Genomic DNA, 18,379 nt, shown 5'->3' with positions numbered 1-18,379 from the left:
TTCCTTTCATGATGATAGGGTTGTTCTTCGTCTGGACCCCTCATTTATTCCAAAGGTTAACACCTGGTTTCACAGGTCCCAGGACATTGTTTTGCCTGACTTCTGTCCTCTCCCGCGCCATGACTTAGAGCAGCAGTGGCACATGCTAGACGTAGGTAGGGCTCTTAGAATATACATTAAGCCCACTTCCTCCTTCAGGAAGTCGGAAGCCATGTTTGTTTCCTTTTCCCCTTTTCACTTGGGGCACAAGGCCTCTTCTCCTACTATTAGCAGGTGGGTCAGGTCTTGCATTGAGCAGGCCTACAAAGCTGCGGCCCTTCTGGTTCCCCGAGGTCTGACGGCACACTCTACCAGAAACGCGGCCACTTCTGCTGCCTGGGCGACCCAAGCATCCTTGAAGGAGATTTGTCGTGCGGCCACGTGGACATCCTGTCTCCTTTCATCAGACACTACCGTCTGAATGCTTTTGCCTCGGCGACTGCAGCCTTCAGTAGACGGGTGCTTCAACGAGTGGTTCCACAGTTGGTGTGATGAGCTGGACGAGGACCTGCCCGTGGACATGCAAGCTTTGGTATGTCCCATCCTGGGCTCTCGATGCAGCATGGAGGAGAATGGGCGTTGGTAGAAGTTACCGTGAACGCCCTTTCTATCTGTGCTGTAAGAGAGCCCAGCCCCTCCCTTGATTTGTCCGGAGAGGGTAAGACATACTTCTGTATTTATTTTGGGCTTTCAGAGACACCTTTCAGTCTGTCAAGTATCTTCGCCAAAGCTGGGGTAACTTCCCGGGGCTGGCTTTTATATCTTAGTACAGACTCAGCTAAATGATGTCATAGGAAGGAGTCAACCCATCCTGGGCTCTCACAGCATAGATAGAAAGGGCGTTCACGGTAACTTCTTCCAACGCCCATTTTACTCTAAGACACTCAGTGACTGTACTAACTAGTGTACTGGGGCATCATCATTGAATTCCCCCAGCAATGTATTTATTTACTACATTTCTCTTCCAGAGCAAATTAACAATAAGAAAGGAAAACATAATGTAGAATAAAGGAAGGTGCTATATATCCTTAACTATCAGGTTTAATTTTTTTTCCTGTTAACTACTGATTTTTAAAGCTTTTGTTTGTAATTTCTGAATGTATTTAAGCTACAGTTCTCATAATCTCCAGCCCATATAACCATTAAAACTGTAGTTATGGAAAGCTGTACAATTGCGTATAACCTGTTGTTGTTGTGTATAACCTATCCAGACATCATGTTAAAATCAAAGATGAAAGTAAGTTGATTGTCCCTTTTTCATACCTATATTGTACTTGTGTAGTGCCACCTCCTGGTTGTATTTCTACAGCCATAACATAAATTGCCGTTGGCACCAAGTTGCCAAATATTGCCACATGTTTCCTACTTGTCACCAGCTTTCTCTATAAGATTTGTTGCCCTCACTTTTTAAAAAGTAGCTCAGGTAGAAACATGTGGTATGCAAATTAGTTACTGTTTGCTATTGACTGTAAAGCAATGCAGTTGCTTTCATATCAGGTTACTAATGAAATACATTTTATCCAGACAGATAAAGCATCTCATTTCAATATCTATCTCATTTTAATCTCATTTTAAGCTCTCTCATTTTAATATCAATCACATCATTTTCTACTGATGTGGGATGTAACAAAGTGCTGTTATAACAAAATATATTACCAATTAATATACACTACAGTGTTTAAAATCAACAGTAAAAAAACTAATATAAAAAGAAGAGCTCCATACAGTAACAATTTTATATAAATAATAGGTTAATTCAGGCTTACAGTTACCATTACATGTAGATCATATAGAAATACACTGTTCCAACTCATTTTGGGAATTTTAAAAAAAGATGATCTGGTAAAAATAAATTATCATCAGGAAGATAAGCTTCTTTCCATTTATGCAAACTCAAAAAAGTCAAAATGACAAAATAGCATTATTCACTGATAAATGTATGATTCAGTTTGTAGGTGTGGATAAATTTTTGAGCTGGAATGTTTTGTAGTTTGCTAATGTGTTGCTGATCCAAGAAACAGTTCTAGGCTAAGATGGGTTGTTCGAGCGTCTTATGTTCTTATAAGATGCATTTTTCTCATTGGATGATAATGTTACATTCATATAATCAATTGCTCCGCTGCAAAATCTAACCTGTCAAACATTTGGCAAAATCATTGGCAAACTAGTGCATTTTGTCATGAAAGATGTGTTTAAATATTCTCAAAATCCCTGAGTTTCAACATGACTTACTATTTACTGCACTTTGAGATTTCCTTTTCAACCAGCGCTTTTATAAGGGGAGACTTTATGTTGCTTATTCCTTTCCTTCAGAATTTTTGTTAATTGCTATTTGTATGTATTATTTATTTCATGTTTTGTAAACCGCTCATCTCCCTCAAACAGGGATTGAAAATTCCATTTATAGCAGGGGTCCCTCAATCGTTCGAAGGTCCGCTGACCGGTACCGGGTCCTCAGCGACATGAACAACCTTACCTGGTAAAACGCTATTGCTAACGTGGCGCCGCCATCTTTTTGGTAAAAGCGCTTTCTGGTGAGCTTTTCCGGTAGAAAGCTCACCGAAAAAACGCTGTTTTTAAGCGCTGTCCCAACTGTCCATGAACCTGTTTCTGTCAAAAGATGGCGGCGCTTGAAGCGCTTAAACGAGTGAGCGCTTTATCCGGGATGAATCAGCCATATTCTGCCGAAAAAGCTGAACCTCAGGAAGCGGACTGGGAGCGCCGCAAAGGGTCTTATCTTTTGGATGAACAGCTGACTAGTACGTTGAGGCCACCGTAACCGACATAACAGGCAGGCTAAAAAGAGAAAGGGGTAGAAAAGAAAGAAGGGGGGGGGGGGGGGGGGGGGGGGGGGGGGGGGGGGGGGAGGGAGGGGAGGGGGAAAAAAAAAAGAAGAGGGGGGAATCATAAAAGATGGCGGCGACCAGTTGACGCCAAAGAGCATGAAACCGTTAGGAAATCTGATGTGAGATGAATGGGGGGGGGGGGGGGGGCACCCCCAACCTGAGGAGAAAAGACAAAAAATATAAAAAAAAATACAACTCGCCAAGCGATGTCGGAACCGGGCAGTAAGGCGTCGAAAAGGTTAAAATGGGGGAAAGGGGATCCCTGTATTTAATAGTACATGGAATCTGTGACCCTCTTTAACCAACACTTATTAGCTATATCATCAAGTATTGTGGTCTGTAAGCCCTAAACAAATAAAAACTAGGGGAGTTGCATTTCCTGTGAAGACTTGATTTATACATTGGTTTCAGTGCCATGATTTTATATGATTAGGGCCCTAACTGCAAGAGAGTGGGAGCCAAACGTGGTGATCCTAAGATAACCTCAGGGGAAGAATGGCATGTTTGCTTCCTGAATTATGCCTACTACTTGTGCAGTGTTTCAATGCTACTAACTGGGCATTAACTGCTTTGCTGCTTGTTCAGAATTTAGAGAGTAGCAAAAATCCGTGGTCAAAATAAAGTGAAAGCACCAATTCTGTTCTTATAATTGTAACAGTGTATAGGCTGCAAATTTCTGAGGATATTTTCTATTGCCTTAATTTTGAAGAGCAGCATATCAGTCTACAGGTAGTCTTCAACATATGACTTACAACGTAGCCCAAAATTTCTGTTGTTAAGTGAGATATTTGTTAAGTGAGTTTTGTCCCATTTTATGACCTTTCTTGCCACAGTTGTTAAGTGAATCACTGCAGTTGATGTTAGTAACCCAATTGTTAAGTGAAGTTGGTTTCCCCATTGACCTTGCTTGTCAGAAGGTCACAAAATGTGATCACTGAATCTTAGGGACACAGCAAAGGTCATAAATATGAACCAATTGCCAAGTATCCGAATTTTGATCACATGATTATGGGGATGCTGCAATGGTCATAACTGTGAAAAATGGTCATAAGTCCACTTTTTCCAGTTAGGGGGGGGGGGGGGGGGGGGGGGGGGTGGGGGGGGGGGGGGGGGTTTGGGGGGGGGGGGGGGGGGGGGGGGGGGGGGGGGGGGGGGGGGGGGGGGGGAAGGGGAAGAGAAAAAAAAAAGAAAGAAGAAGGAAAAAAAAAAAAAGGAGGAAGGAGTTAGGTGGGGGGGGGAATTGGGGTGTCCCAAACACTAACACTGTTTTAACTTTGAACAGTCACTAAATGATCTGTTATAAGTTGAGGACTACTGTATTTTGGACATGTATTTGGAAATATATTTTTAATCAATGTTTTTTCATCCCTCCCATCTGTAGGGATGCTACTAAAACAACAAATCATTAAACCTGAAGATGTATAGATTGAGTATTATGCCAATAAATGCAATAGTCATTAAGTGATAATTAATATATAAAATCACTTTTCCATATGGAAACATATAACTGAGCTGCTTGCTTGTATGCTTGAGCATAGTCTTAAGGAATTCATCTTGTAAATCACCACAGATTTCTCTGATCTTTATTGCTAGGGAGCAAAAGTAATCCAGATAAGTTTAACTTCTATGCTTTTAATTCAGTCATAGTAGAATTATACTAGGTATGCCTGCTCTAATTTAGAATCAGATGTGTTGGATAATGAGTTTCGCAAGAAGCATGGCTGTTGGCCATACTAGCTGGAAATTTAGATTTAGACAATCTAAATTTCCAGATAATTGCAAATCATCTCATATGAAGAACATTAGGATAGGAACAGAACTGGTTATGAAATCTTTTACCTGCTTTGGCTGGTGGCCAAGCTATCTTTCTTAGCATCTTCTTTTTCATGACCTAGTTACCTCCAAATTACATTCTTGGAATGCATTCCCCATAGAAAAATGTCCAGAAGTTGCAAATGGTACAAAATGTGATAGCTTCATTGCTGGTTGCATTTTAACGATATTGCCTTACTTTAATAAGGTTGCACTCATACATCCCTTTATTTCTGAATTTTCTTTAAGCTGCTGGTGTTTACTTTTAATGGCTCAAGAAAAAGTTATGTTAGTGGCCTTTTTCTGATCAATTTTCTGCATGCTTTAGTCATCTCTTGAGGCCTATCCTTATAGATATGTAATCACCAAAATTCATGCAGTGCAGTGGTGGGATTCAAATTTTTTTACTCCCGGTTCTGTGGGTGTGGCATGGTGGGCGTGGCAGGGGAAGGATACTGTAAAATCTCCAGTCAGAGGTGGGATTTGCTGGTTCTCTGAACTATTCAAAATTTCCGTTACTGGTCAGAACCTGCTGAATACCACCTCTGATGCAGTGGTTCTCAATTTTAAGTTCCCAGATGTTGTGGGACTATAATCTTTCTACCAACAGTGCCAGTAGCATTGGAATTTAGTGTGAATTCCTTTCTACTGACTACATAAGGCTGAGAACCACTGGTCTAAATATTTCTTCTGTGATTATGCCTGCCTTGTGGAATGTTTGGCTAAAAAACGGTTTCTCAAGCACTCCGTTAAAATTAGATAACTGGTCATTCATTCATTTTAATTGAAAATACTCAAATGCTGCTTTTCGTTTTAAAAATATCAAAAGGTTTTACTGCAAAGAACTTTTAAAAGTTTTTATATTACACAAGTTTAGCTTTACTCTTCTTACATCATGAAACATATGTTGCTGATGTTTAAGCTGCGATTTTAAGATCGATAATATGACTTCTTTCATAACATAAACTCAATAATGGTATCTGGTCTCTCTCTCTCTCTCTCTCTCTCTCTCTCTCTCTCTCTCTCTCTCTCTCTCTCTCTCTCTTTCAGTTGTGAATAATAGCTTTCAAGCCATTTTAAGATTTTATTGAATTTCACATTTTTTCCATATCCAAATTCACTTCTTAAAAGAGAAGCAAACATTGTATATTTCAGTTATATGTAATATAGCAAGTATGTATGTATTGTGGGGATGAAGAATAAAAACAGATGCCCTATTGTGACCTTCCGGATGACAATTGTAATGAAAATATTTATTTTGTAACCTCCTGGGATTAATAGCACCATTCAAAATGTGATAATAGCAACAGTATATTACGTATACAGTGCGTTTCGTGTCAATATTCTAATCTATTTTATGCAATATTCTGTTTTCCTGTTCTCCATTGAGCCGAAGGGAGAATCCAGGATGGGTAGTCTCTAGTCTCCTAGCTCTGCAGACCGAGTTGAAAAACTGAGGACACACCCCCTGGTAACGGTCCCCAGTTCTTCACTCAAGTCTCAGCATGTTCAGACCACCCTTTGAGGGCTCTGAATAGTTAAGATTGTAGAAGAATTTTCACCCCCTGGATTAAGCTTTTTTTCACAGAGAGGCTTAGATCAGGTTTGACAGCTAGCCGGCTTGCCGGTTTAGCACTTTCATTTTTTCGCGCCTTTTTTCCGGCTCACGTTTTTTTGCTTTGTTATTTTAATTTTTTGACTTTCCTTGCTGGTGGACTGGTTTTTGTTTTGTTTTCTGCCAAAACTTGAGTGGAGGTGACCCTGAGAGCCTGTATGGCCTGGGCTAGGATGGGAGTCGGCGTCTTACTTAACTCGCCTCCTCCCAATCCACTTTCCCTTGCCTGGGACAAGCCGCAGCTGCCGCTAAGTGCTTCTATCCCTTTTCGGCGGCAGCGGCCATTTATTTAATTTGGGGACAATCTTGCAGTTCATCTCCAGGATTGTCCCTTGGGGGGTTCTGGCCATCAGGATTAAATCCTGACCCCCCCCCCATCCAGTCCCCAGAGCACCATGGCAGCTGCGAGATGCTTGAGTCTGCCTGATAATAGCGGTGCAGCCAGCGCCAGGCTCGCAAGCCTCTGACCTGTCAGGGCTTGCTGCAATTCAAAGAGTCAGCCGTTTTTTTCAACTTTTTTTTCCGTGACACAGCTTTTGAATTGCGGAGCTGGGCTGAGCTCACCACTTTGGGTCACACTAGCCTCCTGAAGTGGTGGACAGCTACTGTGGCTGTAGCTGACAGCTTAGGCTAAATATTTTTTATTTTATTTTAACTTCTTTCTCCCTTTCTCTACCCCTGTCAAGTGACAGTTATTTTTGGCGGGCTCAAAGATGGCCACCAAGGGAGCTGATCAAGAATTGTCAGGTCCTCAGCAGGGTAGAGAGAAGGCTGTAAAGGGATCTCCTAAGCCCAGGTCTGTTGGTCTGGAGGCAGCAGCTAGGATTAAAGCCAGGGCTCTAGCCCCTAAGAGATCCTCTGGGGCTGAGGATAGACAGGCCAGGCGTAGACAAAAAGCCATAGACAAACAGTTTGACTTTATTTTATTTTATTTATTTATTTGTCAATCACGTACAAGATAATAGGTATAAGTATAAACATAGAGTAAGAATACAGAAAATAGGTACGAATAAATGGGGACAATAGGACAGGGACGGCATGGTGCACATGCAGGCCCCTTACAGACCTCTTAGGAATGGGGTGAGGTCAATAGTAGATAGTTTGAGGTTAAAGGAGTGGGGGTTAGAGGATGTAACAACAGAGTCAGGTAGTGCATTCTAGGCATTGACCTGTTGCTGATGTCGTACTTTCTGCAATTGAGTTTGAAGCGGTTTACACTGAGTTTGTATCTGTTGTGTGCTCTTGTATTGTTGCGGTTGAAGCTGAAGTAGTCATTGATTGGTAGGACATTGTAGCAGATAATTTTGTGTGCTACGCTTAAGTCTAACCATAGGCTGCGTAGTTCAAGGTGGTCCAAGCCCAAAATCTCAAGCCTGGTGATATAGGGTATTCTGTTGCGAGCAGAGGAGTGTAGTACTCTTCTAGTGAAATACTTCTGGACTCACTCAGTTGTATTAATATCCGATATACTGTGCAGATTCCAGACTGATGAGTTGTATTCGAGTATTGGTCTGGCAAAAGTTTTGTATGCTCTAGTTAGCAATTCAGTATTTCCGGAGGTTTACAACTCTTAATGCCTTTTTGGCAATGCTGTTACAGTGAGCTCTGGCACTTAGGTCATTTGATATAAGAACTCCAAGGTCCTTGACAGAGTGAGGATCATCAACGAGGTCATATCCGCCTAGCTTGTATTTGGTGTACTGATTTTTTTTATCAATGTGTAGGACAGAGCATTTGTTGGTCAAGTTTTGATTTGTTGGTTGAGAATATGACCACATTTGAGCCCAAAATTTCTGTTGTTAAGTGAGATATTTGTTAAGTGAGTTTTGCCCCATGTTACCACCTTGTTTGTCCCAATTGTTAAGTGAATCACTACAGTTGATAAGTTAGCAACCCGGTTGTTAAGTGAATCTGGCTTCCCCATTGACTTTGCTTGTCAGAAGGTTGCAAAAGATTATCACATGACCCTGGGATGCTGCAACAGTCATAAGTATGAACCAGTTGTCAAGCATCTGAATTCTGATTACATGATCATCAGGATGTTGCAAAGGTCATAACTGAAAAACGGTCATAAGTCACATTTTTCAGTGACCATTCGAACAGTCACTAAATGAACTGTTGTAAGTTGAGGACTCCATGTATCGATAACTTTGAGGCTGTAATGTTTCAGTCTCAACTTTCTGAATTTTATTTGTCTCTTAACATATGTTCCTTTCTTTTATTCGCCCCCTCCCCTTTTTTCCCTTTCCTTTCCCTACAGCAGCTTCAGGGGAACCACATATAATTCAGTGTCGATCACCTGAAATGGAGACATTTTCATGTTATTGGTATACAGATGATTTTCCTCGTGAATTGGAATCAGGGAAAATTCAACTGCTGTATTCCATAAGGTACTGAGAAATGAATCATGCCCTTGGAAAAATGTTATCTAAAATGATTTCCATGTTTTGTTGGAACTGCAGAAATAAAGACCTACGTTCAATTACGAGAACAACTTTCTTTTAATACTTATTAAGCTATGCATTACTGCATTGCCTGGAGGATCAGAAGATCAATTTGACACATTAAATGACAACCAAGCTTAATGCCATGGTTAGATAACAGAAGAGTGTAGGTTTCTTCCAGACTGATCTTGCTTGTTCAGACACATGGAAATATGTTTTTAGTTATGTTATGGTGGGCAACATGTAAAATAGCTTCGTAAGAACATAAGATCCTAATGAAGAAAATCAAACATATATTTTCCGCCTCCAACTTTGGGCAACCAGATGCCTCCAGGAAATTCTTAAATAAAGTTTAAAATAGTGGTACTTATAATCCCTCGCTTCGGAATCCCAATGACACATTGCTTCTCTACTGAGGTGTTGCGTCTAATTTGTAATTTTAATGAATTTCTGTAATGCTCTTTTAGAACCATCTAGTGACCATTAAATCATTCAGTTCCACCAAATTCCTTATCCATCTACAGATAAGCCAATTGTCAGAATGAAATCTGTTATGGAAAACAAAATTTATTCATACAAAATATGAAAACAAAATCCTTCAGAATAGATTGAAACACATACAAAATATTCAAGTGTCACTTTATATACAATGGCTCATTTTTCATGGAATTTTGATTAAAAATGAGGGTTGGCTTCTCCATAAATGGGCTGATCCATGTATATTGTAGTACTCATATCTTCCAGGGTTTTTCTACTCAGATATTTAGTTGGGTTCACATGCAAAGTTACCACATTTTTATTGCCTTCATCCAGTCTTGAAGCCAACTCATGCCTGAGGCAGTTGTTTTTAGCTTTTCTGGCACTCAAGCACTGTTTTCCCCTTTATATAGCCAACAAATTGTGACAATTTCATCATAGGAACCCAGAGTATACAGCATGGTGAAGTAAAACAGAGACAATGGCTTGAGTACACAAACTCCATGCCTGCCATTTTGTTTGTTTATTGATTTCTATACTGCCTATCTCACCTAAGTGATTCTTGGTGGTTTGCAAACAGCATTATAAAACAATGTTAAACATTACTAAAAGCACAGTTAAAATTTTAAGTTAAAAATCAAGATTAAAAATTACAAATTAAAAGTAAAAAAAATCTAAGTTAAGAAATTGACACAGCTAAGAGGTTAAACAAGATGGAGGAAGTGTCTTCAAGCCATCAGCCACCCACAAGGTTGCATCAAACTCTGACCCTGCCATGTCAATTGGCAGAGCCAGGACTTAACTCTACTCCAGAAGGCAGAAGAGTGGAGGCCCACCTCACTTCTTAGAGTAAGATATTCTAAAGGATGGAGGTAACAGCATGTTCTTAGAGCATGCCAGTTGAATATGCAGGTTGCTTTGGAACATGATTTGAGTGCATTTCATGTTTACACACAACTTGGACAACATCTAATAGGCTCGGCCATGTCATTATCACACATTTTACATACAGTATCCTTTCCTATTGTGAAGCCTTAAAAAACAAGAATATCCTCTCTTTTTTATTCAAAATGCTGCCACGTTTAAAAATAAGTAAGCAAAGAGGTTGATGAGACATTTTCTCAGGATGAAGAACATATTCATATATGCTGGTTCAACCCTGACTTTTCTTTTCTAATATAACACATATTTTCAGAAGAAATTTTGAGAGAATAGAATAGAATAGAACAGAAGAGAACAGAACAGAATCTTTCTTGGCCAATTGTGATTGGACACACAAGGAATTTGTGTTGGTGCATATGCTCTCAGTGTACATAAAAGAGAAAAGGTACATTTGTCAACAGTCAAGAATCATAAGATACAACACTTAATAATAGTCATAGGGTACAACAAGCAATCAAATCATACTAGGAAACAGTCAATAAAAATCGTTAGCATACAAGCAACAAGGTTACAGTCAAAAGAAATTGGAAACCCACAAAAAGACAACAATTGAAAATTGGAAGTTTTCTCCTCAGCCATACTTGTGATCCTCTGAGCTGGCCATTGGTTTCCCCTTCCTCTTATTAAACAAACAGTTAATAATATCTGCTGAGGTGGTCAGTGTCCCTAATAATGTCATGATGCTGAAGTAACACTTCCTTGCTTGTTTGTTTTCCCCCTTATTCCAACACTGTTCAAGGACTGTTGTAAGATATGTAAAATCATGTATACTTCTATTAAAGTGTGCTGAGCACCAGGAGAAATAAAGATGCAACATTTTTTCCAGGTTGGTAAAGGTATATCCCATTCCTTCTTCCCCCTGGTTAGCCATCATTCTGCCGTGGTATCAGTGCAACATTGGAAACTCATTGGATTTGCACAAGAGCAGTAATGATAATGATAGCTTGACCAGGCTGAAATAGATAATGGTCTAATAAAGCGGTGTCAAACTCAAGGCCCACAGACCAGATCAGGCCCATGGAGTGCTTAGATCTGGCCCGCGGGGCTGCCCTGGAAACAGCAAAGGACTGGCCTGTGGTGCCTCTGCCAGCGAAAACAGAGTGGCCCTCCCAAGCTCCGTTTTCACTGGCAGAGAGTTACAGGAGGGTGTCACAGCCGAAAACAGAGCTTGGGAGCCCGTTTTCACTGGTAGAGTGCTCAGACCACCACAGGCACCCCCAATATGAGTGACCTCAAGCTGGCCATGCCAGACTCCCTGAGGTCAAACACAACCCTGATGCGGCCTCAATGAAATCAAGTTTGACACCACTGGTCTAATGGGACTTAATTTGACAGAATGGGATCTAAGAGGAAGGGCAAACAAAACGACATAGTGATACTTGACAGAGGCCTGGTGACAGGACACCCTATTCAGTTCTTGCATTAATGTCATTAATGATGGGTTGAAGAGGGAGGGCAGGAAAGCTGCTAGATTAACCAATCACTTTGCCTATCACAACCTGCACAAGCAAATTCAAGGCCACTCCCTCTGGCAGTGGTCTAGTATAGATGCAGTAAAATCTGGTCAGGGATCAGCAATGAGGATAACAGATGACATACCAGTAGTCTGTCAATAAATTTGTAACTTGGTAATCAGAAAGATTCTACCTGCCTCTTTCCAGTCCTTTGATTCCATCTTAATTATTTGGTTTATCATTTCTAGGTCGAGCGAGGTGGAAGAATGGAAAGACTGTCCTGATTATACAACTTCTGGTGAAAACAGCTGTTACTTCAATGCATCCTTCACCTCCATTTGGGTCCCTTACTCTGTTCGGCTTTACATTGCAGATCAATTATGCGATGAAAAAGAATTCCGGGTGGAGGATATAGGTACTTTTTTGATATGAATCCCCTTTGCTTTGCTTCTTAGACTAGAGTAAAAGTTTCACACACAAGGATTTTCATAAAATAAATTCATCAGCTGTTATTACAATTTGTGCTTTTCTCTAAGCTTCCTGCAATTGAAATTGTGCTCCAATCTGTATCTCTTCCTGAATTTAGTTCTGGATGAAGGTATCACTTATGCTTCCCAGTTCCTGCCTACCTTTGTTCTTTACAACTTAGAGAAGCATGACTTTACTACTCTTGTCTAACAGGTTTAGTTCAGGTTCAGTTTGATTCTAGTAAGTTCTAGGTAGGTCTTCCCATAACAACAACTCTGCGGGGTGAGTTGGGCTGAGAACAAGATCTGAAATCACTGCTCAGCATTACAGTGGCTCAGTGCAAAATCCTATTCAAAATTAAAATAGCTAAATGTGAGACTTTGAAGCAGATGGGGACAATGCTTCGCATAATGTAGAGGTAGCAGTAATGAAGAGGGGCGACTGTCCCAGTACAAAGATAGAACCTTATTCAACTGTTTGAAAATTATTTTAGGGTACAGTGTTCATGTATGTCCTGTCTCAAATTGGAAAACAATGCATTGGGGCCAGTTTTCAATAACTCTGCTGCCAAAATGTGACAGTCATATCCTGGGGAACATTAAGGAAAGATTAATGGACTATAACTTCTCAGATGCTATTCCTCATCCTGCCCTACAACATCATTGCTGGTCAAAATCCCAAGCTGCTTTTTATGCATAGGAACTTTACTATCCCTCTTCAGTACAATTTCACAGTACCAGTCCAATTTGTGCATCAAGTATTTTAAGTATTTTAAAGTATACAATTGGTCTTTTCAAAATAATACTGTTTGTATTATTTATAATATGTGATGAGGGAGGGAGGGACAGAGTATATTGTTAAATGACTTTTTCTATTACATTTTGATTAACTCTGTGAAAAAATGTGTTTAAATCACAGTAATTCCAGATCCTCCAGTTGGGCTGAACTGGACAGTGCTAAACACCAGCCCAAGTGGTGTCTATACTGATGTTCAGGTTACGTGGAAGCCTCCACCCTCTGCAGATGTTCAAAATGGATGGATCATACCTTTCTATCAGCTTCAGTATAAAGACGTCAATGCAACAAAATGGCATGAGGTATGTATTGCAAGAGCAAAACTTAGAGACCTTACCCAAGCAGAGGCCATCCAGAGGTATTGGGAATGAGAGACAAACATCAAGGACCTGCAAAAGCTTAAAACCTTGTAATTTACATTTTGGGAAATACTTTGAAAACAATACATCTGCACATTTGCAAGTCAATGAGTTATATATTCATAGACTCTATAAACACACTCAGTTTTCCTATGTAATGTATAGTGCAAGTGGGACTAGCAACAAACTTTAGTGCTTCCACAATTCCAGCCATCTCTTTCTATTTCTCATACTGTGTTTTCCTCCCTTGCCTCATGTATTCAGTAGTTAATATTTAATAGATGGAGATCCCACTATTGAATAGACCTCTGACATTTTCTCTTCTGCTTCTCTACATCCCTCTTTCATATGGATAAGACCAATAGAACCGCTTGAACTTAAAAATAAGTGTTGTATTACATCAACAATGTACACTTCAGTCATGTAGATAAAAAATAAACTTGCACAATCAAGTTCACAGCCTACTGTAAAAGAAAAAAAATATTTAAGAATTACTGTGGGTATCTGCAACTTATACAGAACCAAAGAAGTGGGAGAGATCTTAGGAACCATCTTAATTGTTCAGAAGATTCAGTAAAACATCTTTGGACAGTTGATGCCATAGTTTCTTTGAAGACCTATAGCGAAGGAGATGCCACCACTTCATATGGTAGCCTGTTCCACAATCATCCTGATGTTTAACTTGAATCTGCCTCCTCTAGTTTTAAACTTACTGGTTTGTGTCTTGCTCTTTGGGGTGACAAAGAATAAGTCAACTTCCTTTTCCACATAACAATACTTCAGATATTTGAAGACAGCTATCATATCTCCCCTCAGCCTCTTCTGTAGTCTAGACATACCCAGAATCTTTCATCATTCTTCAAGTGGGTTGTTTCCATGACTTTCACATTTTCAGTAGCCGTCTTCCAAACTAACTCCAATTTGTCACTGCCCTTTTTGAATGTCCAAAAACAGACATAGTATTCCAAATGGGGTCTTATCAGAGTAGAGTCAAGTGGCACAATTATTTTCCATGAAATAATTTCTGTGCTTCTGTTAATGCAACTCAAGATTGCATTTGCCTTTTTAGCAATTAACTTCTCAACCTCTGACTCATGTCAACAAGGGCATCCCAAAACTCTTTTCCATTTACTTCTACAGGCCATGTCTGTCCCCTCCCATATTTGTGCCTTACATTTTTTCCCTAGATGCAGAATTTTATATTTATCCCTATAAAATTCCCTCCATTTCAATCAATCATTCAAGCCAATCTCTTTTTTTTTTCATGTAAAATCAAACTTTCCAGTTTATTATCACCTACAAAAATTTTAAGTGTCCACTCAACTCTCATTCAATTAATTGATTAAAAAGTTGGAAAATATTAGAACCACTTGCTGATACATTAGTTCTAATGCATAATACATATTCAGGTAGTATTCACCTTAATACTTGATAAATATTATTGTAGAAGAAGCGTTTCCCAGGTTATTATTTTTTTTTACATGTGACTGAGGATTCTGGGTATTAAAGTCTATCACATCTGGAAAGCACCAGATTAAATTTAACAAAGATTATTCTAGAATTTCAAAACACTCAGATCCTAATTCTGCCTCCTTGCATACATTTTATGTTTATAAAGAGTACTTTTTTATCAGTGTCAACAATCAATTGAGGAGATTCAATGTATTATTACAGCTGGATCCAAAACGTGCCACCGAAGTTCCAGTATATTCTTTAAAAACATGCCAAGATTATGAGATACGGGTTCGAGCAAAAGGAACACCTGAAGTTTATGGCGAATTCAGTGATGTGCTATATGTATCATTTGATTCAAAAGGACTGGTGCCATGTGAGGAAGGTGAGAAAAACTTCTTCTATGATGTTGCCTTTGAAATATTCTCTTAACATCTTACATCAGAACTCACTACAAACTGTTGTATGCCCAAATGGATGGAAACTAATCAAGGAGAGAAGCAGCATAGAACTAAGGAGAAATTTCCTTACAGTTAAAACAATTAATCAGTGGAACAACTTGCCTCCAGAAGTTGTGAATGCTCCACCACTGGACGTTTTTGAGAAGAGATTGGACAACCATTTGCCTGAGAGTTTCCTGCCTAAGCAGGGGGTTGGACTAGAAGACCTCCAAGGTCCCTTCCAACTCTATTATTCTGTATTTGGTTCATCCTGTGCATGGGATGCTTGAGGGCATGTGTGCAAACTTCATGCTTGTGTTCCAATGGTTTTAGACTTCAATATCCAGATAGGATAGTCATTGGAAAATTATAGGCATTGAAATCCAAATTATCTGGACCAAGTTTAGAGAACTAAATAAGGAAGACCTAATTGAGTTACTAGGGAGATACCATGTGTGGGAGATCTACTCATCACATGCAGATACTTTCTAAACAAGCATGAAACAGCAAGATGTTGATCAAAGAAACACAAACAAAACTGGAAAGTGATACAAATGTCACATTTTAATTGTTTGTTTTTTTGTTCCAGAATTCCAAATTCCTTGGCCTTTGGTGATGGCCTTTGGAATACTTGGCCTAATGGTGATGCTGTCTCTAGTCTTCTTTTCTAAACAACAAAAGTAAGCTTTTGATAGATTTTCGCCTCTACTCATCCATTTTCTGTGGCTTTTCTCTAAGAAATTTTTGACAGGGACAATTTATTTTGGTTCTCCCAGGTACATGTGTTTTTTCATCAGGACAAAAGGATGTTCAGACACGCTTTCCAGACAATTACTTTTATGACTGATGGTAGATTGTGGTCATGCAGGGACCAAAATAATCTATTGGAGATATTGGAATGGGAAACTATTGAAAACTGCAGGGATAGTTTCTAGCAGTCAAAAATGACTTTAAAACATCTTGAAGCGTGTATATATGGCATATTTCCTAATTTTTGGACTTTTACTAAGAAATCTGTAAACAATTTAATGTATCACTATGATATGTATTTGAAATTTACTTATATACTTGTATTACCTCATTTCTACTTGGTTTGGGAGAAGCTGATAAAAACATTATTTTCCTCTCAGGAAATGGCAGAAATGAGAAGGAACTTAAGTTTCTCAGTTCAAATTGTTTTTACTCTCATTTCTTTGATGATGAGGAACTATTTAATCTCTAACAGCCCATTTTTCAGTATGGCTGAGGTCATTATCCTAGATAATCTCCAATTTATGTCTCCTTGGCAGTGTATCTTGGAGTGAGCCAGAACAAATTCAAAAAGACATCTGTGGTTGTTACATGGTGGGCTTCTGAACGGTTGCCAAGCTGCTGTGCTAGAGTTTCCCTTGTAGACAGTATGTGCTGAGTTGACTAAGCTTCACTCAGATTTACATACTGAGTACAGCAATTAGGGTAACCACCCGGCTACTGGCAGCAATGTGGGAAAGGATTATGAATTAGATCGTGCTTACAGGCAGGATAAAAGATTCCCTCCCACTGAAGGGAAATAGGAAGTGACTTTTTAATTAAAATAATAATTGTACTGGATTCATTCCTATGAGAAAGAAAGGGTATTTAAAAATTGCCACAAGGTAGCATATTGCTCTTTAATTGCTTAGAGAATGCTGCTTTGTAAAGAAGCCAAAAAGAAAGGTTAAAATATTTTCACTTTTCTCAGAAACTATGCTTAGGAGTCAAAGGACAAGTGCAGAGTTGCAGAAGACCAATTAGCTAAATTGTTGAACAAATTGGAAAAAATAATACTGCTGAACAATCCTATGTGAGAAACGAACATTTCTTTATTACCCAGAACTGAAATTCTAAACCATGAGAAGTAGAATACAACTGGATGAATCTATCCAAGAAAATCTGGAATTCCAAGCTTAAATTGAAAACCTATTAAAGCAGAATTTGTTATTCATAAACTGTAGTATATGATAAAGGAGCTATTAAAAGATGCAATTCACCAACAGATAAACATCTGTGAAAAGGTTTTTCACATAACAATGATTTGGTATGGTTTAGATCAGTGGTTGCCAACCAGTGGGCTGGGGACCACTGGTTGTCTGGGAGAAAATTTTTGGTGGTCCGCAGAGAAATGTCACCCCCAAAGCAATTAATCCAGTCTGCACAGGAACACAAGGCTGCGTTGCACACATGGCCCGCGGGAACACAAGGCTTGCGTCGCTTGCATTGTGAACAACACGAGGTAGTGAGGGGAGAGGGAAAGGGTGGAGGGAGGGAACTTGCCCCACGTGACTGGCCTGGCCACTGGGCTGCTTCTTTCTGCTTCTTTCTTCTTCTGCTTTTGGCTGGCGCAACAAGTCTCACAAAGACTCATTTCTGGCGGAGTTTGGGGCAGAGAAAGAAAGACTTCTGCTGTTTCTGCTGCTTTCCTTGCATGAAGCCAAAAGTCTCTCTCTCTCTGTCTCTCCCCCGAGAACGGAGCTGGAGATGGTATCCTGTGGTCTCAAATAAAGAATGATCGATCGGTAGGAGAACAGGGTCAGGAATTTTCCTGCAGACTTTTTTGGGGATTTTCCAGGGTCTCTGGTCCATGGGACTTAAAATTATGAGTTTGGTGGTCCCTGAGGTCCAAAAAATATTTACTACTTATTTATGAATGAATTAATGTTTATATGACCACCCAACTATTCCAGGTGACTTATAAGGATAAAAACCCAATATAAAAATAAAAAGCCATACCATCCCACCCACTCCCTAGCAACAACAATAAAATCAGCCATTTGATGGACTCCATCCCACTTGAGTTCCCAGGTCCATTGGCAAAACCAGGTTTTCAGGGCATTGCAAATGAACATCAAAGTGAGATCAATCTTATCTTAGCTGGGCTGATATTCCATAGGGAGAGACCCTCCGTGGATAAAGTCCCTCTCCTTGGTCTCGCTAGATGGACCTTTTTAGGAGAGGGGAAACATAGCATTTCCTGCCTCATATAGGGTTTTGAAAATAACAAAGAGCATCTTGATTTGGAACTGGAAACAAATCAACAGCCACATGAGAATGACATAAGTGCATCTCTAGGCCTGCACCAAACCATGTAAGCAGCCATATTTTGAACCAACTAAAGCTTCCACATATTTCCAACTTTTGTTAATATTTATGAATATAAAGACAAACAATTAATACAACCTAAGAAAAATATAAAAAAGAAAAACTGAAAAGAAAAAAAT

The 18,379-nt window shown here is 39.5% G+C and overlaps 1 protein-coding gene across 13 annotated transcripts in view; it reads left to right on the top strand.

Moving 5' to 3' along the window:
- Positions 1 to 18,379, top strand: part of GHR (growth hormone receptor) — a 154,653-nt gene that overhangs the window by 130,128 nt on the left and 6,146 nt on the right. For 7 of the 13 annotated variants that reach the window (XM_087958466.1, XM_087958459.1, XM_087958462.1 and 4 more), the window contains 5 exons: positions 8,573 to 8,702; positions 11,878 to 12,044; positions 13,016 to 13,194; positions 14,926 to 15,088; positions 15,733 to 15,823. In XM_087958466.1, the coding sequence (XP_087814592.1) occupies positions 8,573 to 8,702; positions 11,878 to 12,044; positions 13,016 to 13,194; positions 14,926 to 15,088; positions 15,733 to 15,823 (730 nt within the window). The remainder of the gene's footprint in view (positions 1 to 8,572; positions 8,703 to 11,877; positions 12,045 to 13,015; positions 13,195 to 14,925; positions 15,089 to 15,732; positions 15,824 to 18,379) is intronic. The other 6 variants (XM_087958469.1, XM_087958467.1, XM_087958464.1 and 3 more) reach the window with 1 other exon arrangement.

This window comes from Notechis scutatus, chromosome 2 (assembly GCF_049901735.1).
Source record: "Notechis scutatus isolate UNSWTSFEM ecotype Mainland chromosome 2, rNotScu1.2, whole genome shotgun sequence".
NCBI lineage: Eukaryota > Metazoa > Chordata > Lepidosauria > Squamata > Elapidae > Notechis > Notechis scutatus.
Note: the sequence above shows the minus strand (reverse complement) of the source record. Positions and strands in the feature narration are given on the sequence as shown.